This window comes from Plecotus auritus, assembly GCF_963455305.1.
Source record: "Plecotus auritus genome assembly, chromosome: 6".
Taxonomy (NCBI): Eukaryota; Metazoa; Chordata; class Mammalia; order Chiroptera; family Vespertilionidae; genus Plecotus; species Plecotus auritus.
In genome coordinates this window covers 52,451,117-52,466,896 of record NC_137773.1, presented here as the reverse complement: position 1 = coordinate 52,466,896, position 15,780 = coordinate 52,451,117, and the positions used below count along the sequence as shown (strand labels likewise).

Sequence of the window (15,780 nt, the reverse complement as noted above, 5' to 3'; positions counted from 1 at the left end):
GTCTATTTCTTTCACCAGGTGAGGGAAATTTTCGGTCATTATTTCTTCAAATATGTTTTCAGTATCTTGCTCTCTCTCTTCTTCTGGCACCCCCATAATTCTGATGTTGGTACGCTTGAAGTTGTCCCAGAGGCTCCTTACACTATCTTCAACTTTTTGGATTTTATTTTTTGCTTTTTGCTTTTTCGGTTGAGTGTTTTTTGCTTCTTTGTATTTCAATTCTTTGACTTGATTTTTGTGTTCCTCTAGTCTGTTTTTGGGTCTCTGTATAATATTTTTTATTTCAGTCAGTGTATGTTTAATTTCTAGTTGGTCCTTTTTCATATCTTCGAGGGTCTCGTTATATTTATCGGCCTTTTCTAGGATATTCTTGAAAAGCCTTATAACCGTGGTTTTGAATTCTATATCCAGTCGTTTGTTTTCCTCCATTTCTTTCGTTTGTGATCTGATTCTTTGACGCCGCATTTTCACTCTTCCCTGAGTTGGTAAGGTAGATTTGTGTGCTAGGTTTCCAATATGGCCCAGTGGGTCTGCCTCCCCAGTTAACCTGAGGTGGACACTCTTGGTGCACCCCTTTGTGGACTGTGTGTACAGCCTTGTTGTAATTAAGTCTTGATTGTTGTTGGTATCACTGGCAAGAATTGACCTCCAGGCCAGTTGGCTGTAAGGATCAGCTGTGTCTATGCTGGGAGAAGTTCGGTGCTGGAGACAGCCTTATAGGATTAGACTTGCCAAATTGCAATAGCCTCTGTGCTCAGCTTAGATGGGGTGGAGTCTCAGTCTTGGCTTCCCGTCAGCCTTGCCCTTGCGTGCACTTGCGCGCCTTCAGACCTCTGCCTTTCCCGGCTCCTGAGTCTCCACCTGAGAGTCCAGACTCCCCCCACAAGAGCGTGGGTCCCCAGGGGCTCGCCTGGAACTGGGGTTCAGTGCAGTCAGAACTAGGGCCCAGTGCAGTCAGGAGCTTCCGACTCCCTTCCACTAGGGAAAGCCTGTGGCAACCTCCGCAGCCTTTGTGCGCACTGGCACGCGCGCACCTTCAGACTTCTGCCTTCCCCAGCTCCCGAGTCTCCGCCCGAGAGTCCAGACTCCCCCCGTAAGAGCATGGGTCCCCAGGGGCTCGCCCGGAACTGGGGTTCAGTGCAGTCAGAACTGGGGTTCAGTGTGGTCGGGGGCTTCCTTCCCCCTTCCGCCAGAGAAAGTCAGCCAGGCTCTCAGCCGCCCTTCCTCTCTGTGCGCACAAAGACCCTTTGCCGTACCTCCAATTCTCTGTGAGCTTTTCTATTTCCTTCTAGTTGTAGAATTTTCACTCAGCCAGCTTTCCTGTGTTTCTGGATGGTGTCCGTTCTGTCTTTTAGTTGTAGTTTTGAAATTGTTGTGCGAGGCAGCAGTTTAGGTGCTTACCTATGCCGCCATCTTGGTTTCTCCCTCAAATTTTTTTTAATATAGTGCCTTGTGATCCTGCCTGGGTAGCTCAGCTGGTTAGAGTCTTGTCCTGATACACCAAAGTTGTGGGTTTGATCCCCAGTCAGGGCACATACAAGAATCAATCAATGAATATATAAATAAGTAGAACAACAAATGTGCTTCTCTCTCTCTCTCTCTCTCTCTCTCTCTCTCTCTCTCTCTCTCTCTCTGTCTCTCTCTCTCTCTGTCTCTCTCTCCCTCTCTCCCTATCTCTCCCTCTCTTTCAATAAATAAAAACAGTGCTTTGCTTTTAGTAAAAATAGCTTATGTTAAACTACTACAGAAAAAATATGAAGATGCAGAGTATAAAAAACCTGACATATGTAAACCACAAACAAAGGGAGCTCTAGAGCAAAAAGTGAAGGAAGAGAAAGCAGCCCTGGAGAAACCAGTCGACTTGGAAGAGGAAAAAAAGCAAAGTGATGGTGAAATTCTTGAAAAGGGTAAGACAGTGATATGATTTATAATGAGGACCCTGGGCAAAGCTCATAAAAACAGTAGATTATCTGGGAAACACTAGCTCTTGTACTACTTGTGTATTGCCAGAATTATACCATCTGAATCCCCAAGAATGCATGGCTATGGCAAAGAGGAGTAATCCTCCCTGCCTGGGTGTTGTACCCTGAGCAGCCATCACCTTATTCAGTATTTTGTCTTCTAAGAAGAAAGATATTTAAATATTGTTCAGTTGCTTATGAGCCTAGCAACTATGAATTCCACATGCCCCAGCTTTTTGCAAGGAATTTTCTTGACTCCAGCAATACAGATGAGATGGGCTGTGTAGCCCATGGTCTCTGTACAAGAGAATAGGTGTAAGGCAGGTGACTGCAGCAACAAAATCAACACTTCCAATGGCTGTTGTTTATCAGATAGCTTATCAGATCAAATAAATAATTTAATCTCCTGAAAGGGTTGCTGAATCATATGTCCCCATCCTACCCTATACTAAACTCCTAAAGATTAACATCCGTTAAAGAACTGAGGCTTTTTGGTGGCTCTACATTGAGGCCTCCTCACGAACATCTAGGTAGGTGTAAAACTATTGATAGTTGCCTGTTGTCTCAAGCCAAGATCCAGGTTGAGCCCTTTATGACTTAAATTATGTCTTAAACACTATTTTTAACTTTAATAAGTTTATGAAATAGTTGATTTTAAAACACACATACATACATATATTTATAAATGTATATGTACATATATAAACACACACAGAGATTCTTTGGTTTTCATATTACATACAGACTGACTGCTTAAGAATTCTTTAAACCTGTCCCTTCAAATATAATTCTTTATAAAATGTAGTATAATAATTAGTATTTTTAGTTATTTAAAAAATTTCTAGTAGAAGAGATTGTTTTTAAACATTGGAATTTAAATAAACCCCCTTATTGTATTAATTGCTTTTCAGTAGCAAAATTATAATTCATTAAGCCTTTGCCTTTAATAAAATCTGTATTCCAGAAGAAGAAGGTGAACCTGAGGAAAAGAGTGAAGGAGAAATTGAAATAATAGAAGGACGAGAAGAAGGTAGTAAGTCAAATAAGTCTGGATCCGAGGATGAGGTGAGCAGCTCTAACAGAAAATAAACCAGTTTCTATGTATGATCATTAGCCAAATGTTTATGTCAATAAAAGCAGAAATCTGTTTTGTAAAGGATTTTTTTTGCCATTTTTTTCTCAGCTTCCATAAGAGCCTCCATAATGTTTTTTAAATATATCCATTAAGCAAGAAAATATTATAATTTATATCATCTTAATGCCTAATGAAATAGTATAAAGCCAGGCCATCCTATCCAATAAAAGAGTAATATGCAAATTAACCATCACTCCGCTACACCCACAAGCCACACCCACCAGCCAATCAGGAGTGAGTATGCAAATTAACTCAACCAAGATGGATGCGGCCACGGAGAGAGCAGGAGGCTTGGGTTTCCCTGGTGATGGAGGAAGCCAAGCTTTCCGCACACCCTGGCTGGCCCAGGCCTCCAATCCAGGCTACAAAGTTTCAATTATAGAAGATAAATAAATCCCAACAAAAATGGCGGCAGCCATGGAGCTGGAGAGAGCAGGAGGCTAGGGTTGCCCCCGGCGATGGAGGAAGCCAAGCTTCTGCAGCCCTGGCCTGCCTTGGCCTCCGCTTAAGGCTACAAAGTTTCAATTATAGAAGATAAATAAATCCCAACAGAAATGGCTGCCACCACGAAGCGAGCAGAAGGCTTGGCTCTGCTCCAGGCTACAAAGTTTCAATTGTAGACGAAAAATAAACCCCAGATACCAGGGCCTCCGCTTGGGTCGCCGGGGGGTGTGGCAGGCCTGCAAACCACCACAGGCCCCTTGCCCAGGCCACCCCATGCCCCAAGGGAACCCCCACCCTGATCTGGGACACCCTTCAGGGCAAACCAGCTGGCCCCCACCCATGCACCAGGCCTCAATCCTATCTAATAAAAGAGTAATATGCAGATTGACCATCACTCCAACACACAAGATGGCTGCCCCCATGTGGTCAAAGATCCTGCCCCCATGTGGACACAAGATGGCCACCACAAGATGGCCAGCAGGGAAGCGCAGTTGGGAGGGACCAGGCCTGCAAGGGAGGGCAGTTGTGGGTGATCAGGCCAGCAGGGCAGGGCAGTTGGGAGGGACCAGGCCTGCAAGGGAGGGCAGTTGGGGGTGATCAAGCCTGCAGGGGAGGGCAGTTAGGGGTGACCAGGCCGGCAGAGGAGGGAAGTTGGGGGTGACTGGGCCTGCAAGGAAAGGCAGTTAGGGAGGACCCAGGCCTGCAGGGGAGGGCAGTTGGGGGTGATCAGGCCTGCAGGGGAGGGCAGTTAGGGGTGATCAGGCCTGCAGGGGAGGGCAGTTAGGGGCAAACAGGCTGGCAGGGGAGCAGTTAGGCATCAATAAGACTGGCAGGGGAGTGGTTAGGGGGTCATCAGGCTGGCAGGCAGAAGCGGTTAGGGGCAATAAGGAAGGCAGGCAGGTGAGCAGTTGGGAGCCAGCAGTCTTGGATTGTGAGAGGGCAGTCGGACATCCCTCGAGGGGTCCCAGTTGGAGAGGGTGCAAGCTGGGCTGAGGGACACCGCCCTCCCCTGCACAAATTTTGTGCACTGGGCCTTTAGTGGTTTATAAAATATATAGAGAGGACTGCATCTATAAAATATTACAACTTTATCATTAAAGTATTCTGTTGAAAGGTATAATAAACAGACCACTTGAATATTTAAAAGGTAATTGTGTTTATTACAAACAATTTTCTTAACAGTCATTGTATACACATTCTCATTGATTCAGTAATTTACATCCCACATTCTGAAATATTTCGCCATTGATTGGATAGTTGAGCACTATCTGCCTGACATGGTGCTTTTCTCAAACCTTTAGTAAACTAGTTTCCCCATTAACTTGATGGGTTGTACCCCTTTTTATATCCTGATATGAAATAGAACTTTCGACAGTACCTTTTTTAAGTCAGTTATTATGGAATCAGAACCATCCAGGTATAATCAGAACCAGAGTTGTTGTTTTTTTCTACCTAGCATATACCAAAGGCCATTTTCTATACTTCTCCAGTCCTTGAAGAGCTGCACAATCTTGCCCCAGAGTCACAACTCCTACTACTTAGCGTTAGATAGGGTGACAGTATATGATGAAATAAACTTTCAATTTTGTACATTTGAAGAAATCTCCTAAATAAACTTGCTTTATTGTTATTGTTTTCTAAAGCTTATTCAGTACATATACCTGGTTACTGGTCTTAACTGCTTTGTGAGGTTTTAAAGGGGTTTGGAGATCATTATCTAGGATGAATATCCTAGTTGGGTGGAGATAATTTCTTCCAGAACAGAGTTTTAAACAGTCATGTTTCAGCTGTCATTCTCTAAATAATAATACTTGCAATCATTCATGTGCATATATATTCGTTACATTTTTTATTGTTGACACTCTTACAGATGTCCCCCATTTTCTCCCCTTCCCCCCGCTCCACCCCACCCCAGGCCTTTATCACACTATTGTCTGTGTCCATGAGCTATGCATATATGCATATCTGTTCTTTGGTTAATCTTTTTCTGTCCCACCTCTAGTTACATTTTGCTTCACATAATATTTTGTGTTCCTTTACAATATCTTAATTCCATCTTCCAGTCGTTTAGTCTTCTCATATACATTTGTTAGTGAGCTAGAATAAGCCACTTTTTGTACATTATAACCTTCAAAAATAATTTTAACTCTTTTGTATAATATATAGTAACTCCATTATTTTATATTGTTACACAAGTTTAATTTATGTGTAAATGCTTATTCTAGAAGGATAAGAATTAAAGGAAAGAAAAAAACCAAACTATAAATTTGGTGTTTACCTTTCCCCTCTCCTTTGTCTCAAAGTACTATATGCCAGAAATTCTGTAAAACCACTCCAGCAATTCATTACTTACAGAAATACTGTGATGAAGTTAGTGCTTAATATCTGCCAATGAAAATATCATATAACCTTTAATTATGACATTAAGTTCTAAATCATAATATAAAATTGTGAATTGAGTTGTTAGCAGTATTCCTTGTCAGATGCATATTGGATAAGCAGAATTATTTTAAAAATGTAATCGTGCCAAAAGGTGAACAAATTAAAACATTAATTTATATACACATTTTTGGTCAACTGCATGAAGTAAAGGAACATATACTAGTATAAGATAGTATTTTATTTTTAGAACGTATTTTAGAGAATAAGAAATATATTATTTACTACCACCTACTAGTTTACACGTAGTATAAAAACATTTTCATAATTCCTTTTTTTCTAGATGAAGGAAGCAGATGAGAGCACAGGATCTGGAGATGGGCCAGTGAAGTCAGTACGCAAAAGAAGAGTACGGAAGGAGTAAAAGCTATTCAAGTATTTTTAATTCCTGAGAGAAATGTGGCATTCTAAAATCAGTGTGCCAGAACTGAACTTGAATCAGTCTGCACATCCTGTTTTTAATATCTAGTAATGTTACTCATAATTTCAGACATCCATTATAGTCTTTTCAGGAAAAAAACAGAAACTTCGAAGTTACCTGGTCTTTGAATTCAGAATAAAAGAAAAGTGGCAAGTTACATATCTGAGTTAAGAGATTAATATCATTAGAAGTTACACAGTTTTAATAGTTTGGAGAAAGTTTTGGTTTGTACAGAGCAAAATAATATGCAGCAGCTTTCATGCTTTTGGAAAAATCAGTTATTGGAATTTCCTCTTGAATGGCTATGCTACAATATATATAACTAACTGGTAGTTCTACAATAAAAACGAGAGTGTTCTGTTGTACAGAGCTAAATGCAATAAAGTTTCTATATGGTTGTTTAATTCTATCAACATTTGAAAGTGTTGTGTGTGACCCACATTTACCTAGTTTGTGTCAAATTATAGTTGTGGTCTGTTCACTTACTAGTAAATTAGAGATTTCTTTAAAGAGGTGCTTTGATGGCCGACAGGTCAACAAAACAGAAATGTCTAAGTGTCATTCACAGACTCACTGGTCAGTAGTGCAGCATAATTTACATTTGAATACAAAGATAATTGATTCATCAAAACAATAGATTTTTTCCACGCTTTTATAGTTGTTTTATGCCAGAATGCCGTACCCTATTCATAATATTGCTTATGTGTACACTGTTCTCAAAATAGAATTTAAATATTTTTCTTCTTTAATTTATATCCTTTTTAATAGGTGAGCTATTATTGGGAGGCTTTAAATTAATTTTCTGTTCATTAAGAAATTCTAATGGCTAATAGATATGCTTTATATTTTTGTCTTGCTTTTTTCCTGACAAATTTAAATCTACTTTGTCTATTCTTTCATCTAGCTTCAAAGCTACCTCTAAGGTAGATAGAAGCAATATTACTACTTCTCCTCTTTTTAAACTACAGTAGTTACCAAAAGTCATAGAATCCTATCTAATAAAGAGGGAATATGCTAATTGACCCTTACACCATCGCAAAGATGGTGGCGCCTACAGCCAATAAGGAGGGAATATGCTAATTGAATGCCCCACCCTCAAAGATGGCGGTGCCCACAGCCAATAAGGGAATATGCTAATTGACTGTCCCACCCTTAAAGATGGCAGTGCCCACAGCCAATAAGGAGGGAATATGCTAATTGACTGCCCCACCCTTAAAGATGGCAGTGCCCACAGCCAATAAGGAGGGAATATGCTAATTGACTGCCATGCCCTCAAAGATGGTGGCGCCCAGTCCCCTCAGCCCCAACGGGGTGGCAGGTGCAGCAAGTGGCCTCAGGGTGGGTCTGGCCACTCCGCACACCTGCCTCTGGAGTCCCCTAGTCCCCTCAGCCCCCTAGCCCCCGAGGGCCATCTCGAGGCATAGGCAAGCCCTGGATGGTGGCTGCCCAGTCACCCAGGGCCGGCCCGAGACACAGGCAAGCCTCGGATGGCTGCTGCCCAGCCGCCAGGACTGCCCAAGGCTCAGGTAACCAGGACCGGCTGAGGCTTGCACTGCCGGCAGTGGCAGCAGCAGAGGTGTGATGAGGCATTGCCTTCCCCTGATCGTCATTTCGCCTCCCGCCCCTGAGGGCTCCCGGACTGTGAGAGGGGGCAGGCCGGGCTGAGGTACCCCCCGCTCCAGTGCATGAATTTTCATGCACCGGGCCTCTAGTGATAATGGAGCTGTGTTGTTCCACTTAAAATATTTTAAGAACTTTTTATGTTTGGGTAACAGGTTCCACCCTTTGGAAGGTGATCTAAATCTTTGAGACCACAAAACTACTTTAATACTATCTGAAGAACTTTATACTAATTGGGTACTATTTTGGATTCCTTCTTGGATATACACACCCCATCTTTGGACAAGCACCAACTAAGTTCCCATGTACCCTCCTCACCAGTAGTACATTTAGAATGCATGCAAATGAGTCTTTAGCTTCTTCTTTTACTAAAGGAAGCTGAACATAGTCTTCTTATTTTAGGGAGTGAACTGAAAATGAAAATACCTTCTTTATTCCATTGGTGTGTTCTGAACTTGCATAAATTGGTGCTGGCAATCTTAATATATAACCATACTTTGTATTTATTTAATAATAAATGAACACATCTTGCAAGGACCCCTTTTCTTGCTTTGTATTTGGAATGTCCAAATGAACTGGACATATTGAATGATTCTAGATGAGAATGTTTCTGAAACTACTTCAGGAGATAAATCCTTTATTATGGAAACCTTCTTGTCTGATAGGTATCTTATATGTAAACATTTTTTTCTAAAGATTATTAAAGGTTTTTTTTTACTTCCTTGGTTGCAGATTTGTTTTAATTTTAACATTTTGTTAAATTCCAAGATCTCCCAGTGGTAAAATATGAGCAACCAGTTTTGCCAACTCATTGCTACTTCTGTGGATGTGCCCTCTGTGAATGTACCATAGCTGACAGGTTTAACCAAAACTTACTCTCATCAATGTGTACTAGATCCATGCAGTAGACAGACATAGTCTTCCTTAATCCCAAAATGGCTTTTTCCTTTTACCACCCCAATCTGACTTTAAGATGACTTACATTTTGTCCTTTTCTCTAACAAAGAGATTTTCGCTTTTATTTTACTTAGCCTTTTAAGAGACTTTTTAACTTGACCAGGCTAACGTAGCTTCCTTTTTCTTGAATTTTTTAAAGATAGCCTTGCCACCATTGATTATGTCTCTAGGAAGACATGTTAGCAGAATAGTAGCCTTTCTCAAAACTTTGCAACTGTGCCCCATGCACTTTTTCTGCAAATTAGAATGGTGATTGATAATTAGTGTGACTTGGAAGTCATGGTTAAAAATGCCAGAGCCATCTTCAGTTTTGCCAGCTTGCAGCACTCACCTCAGAACCATTAGTTGGGAGGGAAATTTCTTTATTATTTTATATTATTTATCACTCTATCACATCTTTTTGTGGGAGGTTAGCCTAACTTAAAAAATACAACCCTGGAAATCTTGGATCCTTCTTCAAATTCCTTGCTTTTATTTTAAAAATTAATGTATAATATCCTATAACGTTTGTTTAATAAAATTATTCCCCTACATATCCAAGAACTACTACTTAAGGAAGATATGCTACTTACCCTGTGGCTTTGAACAACCCTGGATATACCACTACACCACCCAGTTACTTAGGCAACCAAATCAAAACACACACAATCTCTCCACAAATAAACACACACAATCTCTGAAACAGCCTTTTATTAAACAGCAAAGCAAGACTGCAACACAATTTTAAACATTTGTAAATTAGGTAACAAAAGGGATGCAAAATGTTTTGCAGTATGATTATACCAGTATAATCATATAGCTGAAGTCATTCATTGAATCGTACACCAATACAAACATAACATTATTCCATGATTAAAAGTAGCCCAAATCTAGTAACTATAATTTATATTAATGAACCTCTTTTCTATATTTTAATATTTTTGATATTAATTTCCTTAGCAAATAGAATCTACAAACTAAATTTAAAAAAAACTGTTAAGGAATGATTAAAACTCTGCATACTAAGTAGCTGGGCTTACAGAAAACTCTGGGAGAAGTAGTGAGATAAAATACTGAGAACATTATCAATTAGTTTACATGAAAACTCCCATTTTATTCATGATTCTTATACTGATACACTCAAAAGATTTTTCAAAAATTGATCTGCTAGATACTATAAATATACTTTGAGACCAAACTCTTTGTAACTATTGTAGATGCGGTTTACATAGGTGAGTCAAACTTAATCCACTTTCATATATATTCCCCAAAAGATCTAATCTGTGCCAGAGATAACACAAATCTGGAGTAAAAACATCTGGAGTTGGTTACTACTATTTACCAACTACTTTTTCCATCCTATTTCTATTTTTCCTCAAAATTTTTGTATTTCAAACATCTGTACAACCAGAGCTCATCTTTTCAGATTCCAAGTTATTTTGTGTAAAAGGAAGTTTTCAACCACAAAATTTCCCAACTTGCCAATTCAGCTTCAAGGAAAAAACCCCATTTCATTTTTATAGCTTCTGTTTTCAAATGATCAAACAATCCTACCTAAACCCCAGTATTAACTACAGTCATGCACTGCTTAATGACAGGGATACGTTCTGAGAAAAGCATCACTGGGGAATTTTGTTGTGCAAACGTCACAGGGTGCACTTACACAAACCTAGATGATATAGCCCACTACACACACCTAGGCTACATGGTATTCTACCTGTTGTATCTTCAGTCTGTCATGGACTGAAACGTCATTATGTGGGCGGGTGGCTGTATAATAAATAACAAGCCCTAACTTTTGGTTAAGTTTCAACAATACTGTTCAGGTTACTCTCATAAATGATTAACTAATAAAATTGCTCTTACAAATGTGAAACCAATTTTTCCTTCAGGATAAGGGAAATGGGAAGGAAGAAGCAAATGAAGAAGAGGCACAAGATGGTAGACAGGGTACATAAAGCTGTGCATTCAGTACATGATTTTGGTCACTTTTCACAACATGGTTATTTTCTTGTATCTCCTACAATATATTAAAAGACAGTGCTGAACCTAAATTTGATTAGACATCAAATTTCATAAATATATGCATTTCTAATTATAAAGTCTCTACATTTTCATGTTTTCATAGACTAACATAATACACAAACTCATGGAAGTCTGTTATGCTCTTAATTTTGCCTAGATCTCACATTATCTTCATAAATATTCAATGAAGCCACAAACAAAAGTACTATAACTTCTGGAATCTATCCAAGTTTTTTAAAAAAAGATCAGCAGCAATCCATAACAGAGAAAGGATATTGATCTCTTACTTTCTTTTGCTTTTTGTGTCAGTTGTTTGAAAAACACTAGAAGCTGACATGAGGTTTTCTATATATTGTCCAAGAACTTGGTTTTCTGATTTTAGCTTCAGATTTTCTTCCTTCACTGCATCTACCCTTGCAGAGAGGTCTATATTAAAAATAAAAAAGCCCATTATCGATAACATGATGGAAATGTTTCCATTGTATAAAATGCTTGATTCATTCTTGAGAGAACACAGTCCTTAAATTTCCTATTTTAAAATTGAGATTACTTTAGAAGTTAAAGTAAACAAAGTAAACAGAGTGCAAATAACCAAAATTCCTAAAATGAGATTTCACAGTGGACTAAATGTTATTCTTTGTAAACAGCATTTATGTTGACTAATACCTAAAATAGTTTTTAAAATGTGGTAGATGAACACAACTGAATTTATATATTGGATACAGAAAGCTGGCTTCCAAGAAATTGAACGTTTTGTATTTTTACATTAGCAAAAAATTCAAAAGATGTAGTTCCTGACGATCAAATAAAACATCACTAACATTCTTTCCGTTAACAACTAAGTACTGGGTGCCCGCTAAAGCCTGGCACTCACTGTTCCAGAGGCAACAGTAACAAAAAAGAAAGGTCTTTTCCCTCACAGAGCTTACATTTTAATGTGCATTTAGGGGACCCCAAGTGGGGGTCAGGAGAAAAAGCAAGAAGAGTAAGGGTCACCGAAAGCAAAAGGGAAGTAGCCCTTTTATACAGTATAGTCAGGGACAGCTATTTTGATCAAGGAAATTTGACCACAAACCTAAAGTGAGAGAATGAGCCTAAATAACTATGGGAAAAAGCAGAGGGGAACAGCAACTGCTAAGACCCTGAGTGGAAGCATACAGAAAGAACAGTGAGGGAACAGTGGGGGATGTGAGTATCTGGGATAGAATGTTAGAGGCCTTGTGTGTGACATGGCTCTGAAAGGTGGAAGGGAAGTAATAGACTTCCAGAGAATAACTTGGCTTTTATTAACCCTGACATGGGAAGCCACTGGAGTGACATGATCTGCTCACTCAGGTGTCAAAAAACAAACAAACACACACACAAAACCACAAAGAACCCCAAAACTCAACCTCTTAATTAAAAACCAAAAGATGTTTCAGTGTTAGTATTAATTTTATGTAAGACATTTAGAAAATGAAAAACTCAGATCAATTCCCTTTTAATCTCTGGGGTTAAAACCACTTTTAGTACAAGTAAGACTTAGTAACTCAATGTTACCTTATTAAAAGGAGCTCTCATGTACTAAGTAGCATTATGTTAGACTTTAAGAGGGAAGCTTAAGGACACTATTTGACTTCCTTATTGAAGCATATCTGTTCTTTGAAATCACCAGACAAAGCTACAGGCCCCAGGGAGAAGGGGATGGGAGAGACTATTGAAATGGGCTTGAAATTTATACTTTTTAAAACTGCGCACTAACAAAATTTAACAACACAAAAGCTTACAATTTCAATTTATATTATTCAAGAAAACGACAAAATGCAAGCTAACCTTCAAGTGTGTGTTGGAGTTCCAACACTTGATTAATAAGTCGTGTTTTTTCCTCCAGTTCCACCTGATTTTCAGCATCAACTGCTGCAATAAAAAGGTTCAAATTTACCATTAACATTAGGTACCATTGTGTAGGGTAGCACTTAAAGATCTGCAAAATGTTTTATATTTATTATCTAACTTGACTTATGCAAGAGACCTGTGAAGCAAAAAGTTCTATTCCCACACTATCGATAAGGACGCCAAGGTAAAGATAAAGTGTTTTGCCAATATCTCACAGTTAAGGAACAGAAGCTGCCTTAAATCCTTCCCAGAACTAGAAGGGATATAAATAAGTAAATTAGCCAAATCCAAACTCTAAATATTCTTCTCTGTTCTTTCCATTACTTAATAAAGCAAAAACACCCACAAAACCAGGATTATACAAAAGGAAAATAAAGAACATACCATCCATGTCAGCATTCATCATCTTGGGTAACAAACTTTTGGACCTCGGATACAAAATCCTTGGTGACTGGTCTACAATCAGAAAAAGAAACATAAACACAGAGAAATGAAATTTAAGCTTGTTTTTCAAAAGAAAATTATATGACCCAGTGGGTTCCTTTCACATGCTTTACTGTTTCTAAGAATAAACACCCAATGGCTAAGTAAGCAAAGGATATGTACAAATAGTTTACAAAGAGAAGTAAGAGAAAGTGCTGAGTTTCTTGGTTATCAGAGAAATACATAATAAAATACAACTGTACATCTATTATTTTTTTAAAAGATGATCAGCCCTGGCCAGTGTTGCTTCATGGTTAGAGTGTTGTCCCATGGTCCCATGTACTGAAGGTACATGTACTCAATTCCCAATCAGGGCACATCCCCAGGTTTCTGTTTGATCCCTGGTCTGGGTGCTTACAGGAGGAAAACAACTGATGTTTCTCACTTCAATGTTTCTCCCTCCCTCCCTCCCTCCCTCCCTCCCTCCCTCCCTCTCTCACTTTAGGCTCATTCTCTCACTTTAGGTTTGTGGTCAAATTTCCTTGATCAAGGAAGGAGGGAAGGAGAGAGAGAGAGGGAACCTCCCTCCCTCTCTCTCTCTCCTTCCCTCCTTCCTCTCTCTCTCAATGGAGGGGTGGTGGGGGGGAGGAGAGATAATGATCAATGCTAGCAGTTATGGAAAAACTATTAAAATAATGTCACTGTGCATTAATATAGTAAATGCTTCACATATTTTAATGCATCAAATCAATAGAACATTGGAATTTACAGATGTGGACACTACATCTCAGAAAGTCTATGCATCTTGCCTTAGATTTCTGAGCCAATGTCTGTACCAATTATTTGAACCCAGGTCTAACTATAAAGCCCCCTTTTCCATTATGCAATGGACGAAACGTTAATATGACTTTAATGCAAGTTTGCCAAACATTTTGCAACTCTTGATGTCAAATTCCTTTGATATTTCTACTAACTAAGCAACTGAAGATAAATTACATTCCCTTCAAGCTGCATCAACTGTGAACATGGTTTGTTTGTTCGGGTCCGTTCAAGTTCTGACTTGTTCTGGTTACATAAATTAAGGAATTGTTTGGCCAAACAAAGATCTGAACGGGAGGCAGATCCCGAGGAAACGGCTATGTATACTGAGCGCAATGAGTACAGCACAGATTATAGAGAGAGCTGTGGATCTCGGGTGCAGAAACGGTGTTGGAACCATGGCATAGCACGTCCTTAACACCGTTACGTCACAGTACTGGGATCAATGCACTGTACAACAAAAGCCCTGCTCTCCAGGAATGTATCCTCTTTCTCGGTTCTACAGAACCCCCCAAAACAGGTCACCCAAGAAGATGCTAACCCGGGAGCTACTTTCAACGCCTGCATAGATGTCGCCAGCCCTCACCGTACCGCTCACTTGCCCCCTTCCCCGCCTCGGCCTCTTCTCCCCCCACCTCCGGGGCTTGGCAGAGCAGCCGCGGCCAAGTGCAGGCGCGCCAGGTTCCCTTGCGCCCATACGCCCTCCCGCGGCCCCATTTGAGGGCGGGGATGCTGGACAGCGGCCTGGGCTCAAGGGCGGCGGGGAGAAGGCGGCAGGATGTTCCGTCAGGGGCCGCGGGCGCCCCCACGCCCTGAGGAACCTCTGGGCCCAGTGATGGGAAGATGAGAAAAAAGAGGCTGCGCGGCGGTTCTGCAGGGAGCCAGGTCCCAGCCGCCCACCAGACGCCCAGGCCCCAGGCCGCTCCTCCCGAGCCCCGGTGCACCGGGCCCAGTCCAGCTCGCCCCGGCCGCTGGGTCCTCGGCGGGACCGAGGCCACAACTCCAGTCGCCCGGGCCAGGCCCTCTGCTGCCCACGAGCCCTCACCTGCCGTTCGAAGCGCCGGGAGGGGTAGGTACCTGGAGGATGCCACAGGCCCCGACACTTGGAGCAATTGACACCGGCAGCTCCTCCCCACTCCGCCCACAGAGCTTGCGCCGAGCCGGGAGTCCCGCCCCGTCCCGCCAATCCCCACTCCAGAAGGCACGCATGCGCATTAGCTGCTCAGCGCCCCAATCGTCTTCCCTCCTAGCTCCAGACTCCACCTTTTGCCTTAACAAACAAAAAAAAAAAGGACATTGGCATCCAATCAGCATTTAGGCCATTGGGGGCGGGTCCTGGAACAGCAACAGCCAATGACAGCACAGAAGGAAAGTTAAGCGTGAGAAAGCCGACGCCAGCGCAGCGTTCCTTAGGTCTCCGCGGGAGCCTGAAAATTGAGGTCACAAATCCAGTATGAAAACTCTGACAGCTGTCAGGAAGGAGGTTGGTAAAAAGAAACGCCGGGCAAGAGAGAAATTCAAATGTAAGAAAGGAGCATTCGTGGACATAACAGATAAAGAAGGCCAATGCAATTCCGTGGTTCCTCAATTCTAAAAGCACATTCTTCCATATTTTTTTTCACTTCCCAAGTCGCAAAGCTCCTATGCACCTCTAGTAGATTGTTCCTCTCCGCAACCCTTCC

General features: G+C 40.9%; 2 protein-coding genes across 4 annotated transcripts in view; one reads left to right on the top strand and one right to left on the bottom strand.

Annotated features, from left to right (window-relative positions):
• Window positions 1-8,741, top strand: part of CLGN (calmegin) — a 48,927-nt gene extending 40,186 nt beyond the window's left edge. For all 3 annotated transcript variants that reach the window (XM_080672151.1, XM_080672150.1, XM_080672149.1), the window contains exons 13-15: window positions 1,748-1,907; window positions 2,926-3,026; window positions 6,263-8,741. In XM_080672151.1, the coding sequence (XP_080528277.1) occupies window positions 1,748-1,907; window positions 2,926-3,026; window positions 6,263-6,343 (342 nt within the window). In that variant the 3' untranslated portion in view covers window positions 6,344-8,741. The remainder of the gene's footprint in view (window positions 1-1,747; window positions 1,908-2,925; window positions 3,027-6,262) is intronic.
• A 911-nt stretch (window positions 8,742-9,652) lies between these two features.
• On the bottom strand, window positions 9,653-15,313 carry SCOC (short coiled-coil protein; the record flags this gene model as incomplete). Its single annotated transcript, XM_080672154.1, is given in 5 exon segments — window positions 9,653-11,407; window positions 12,794-12,877; window positions 13,241-13,312; window positions 15,144-15,231; window positions 15,233-15,313. Coding segments are annotated over 5 exon segments (468 nt in total). The 3' UTR covers window positions 9,653-11,264.
• Window positions 15,314-15,780: the final 467 nt, after the last annotated feature.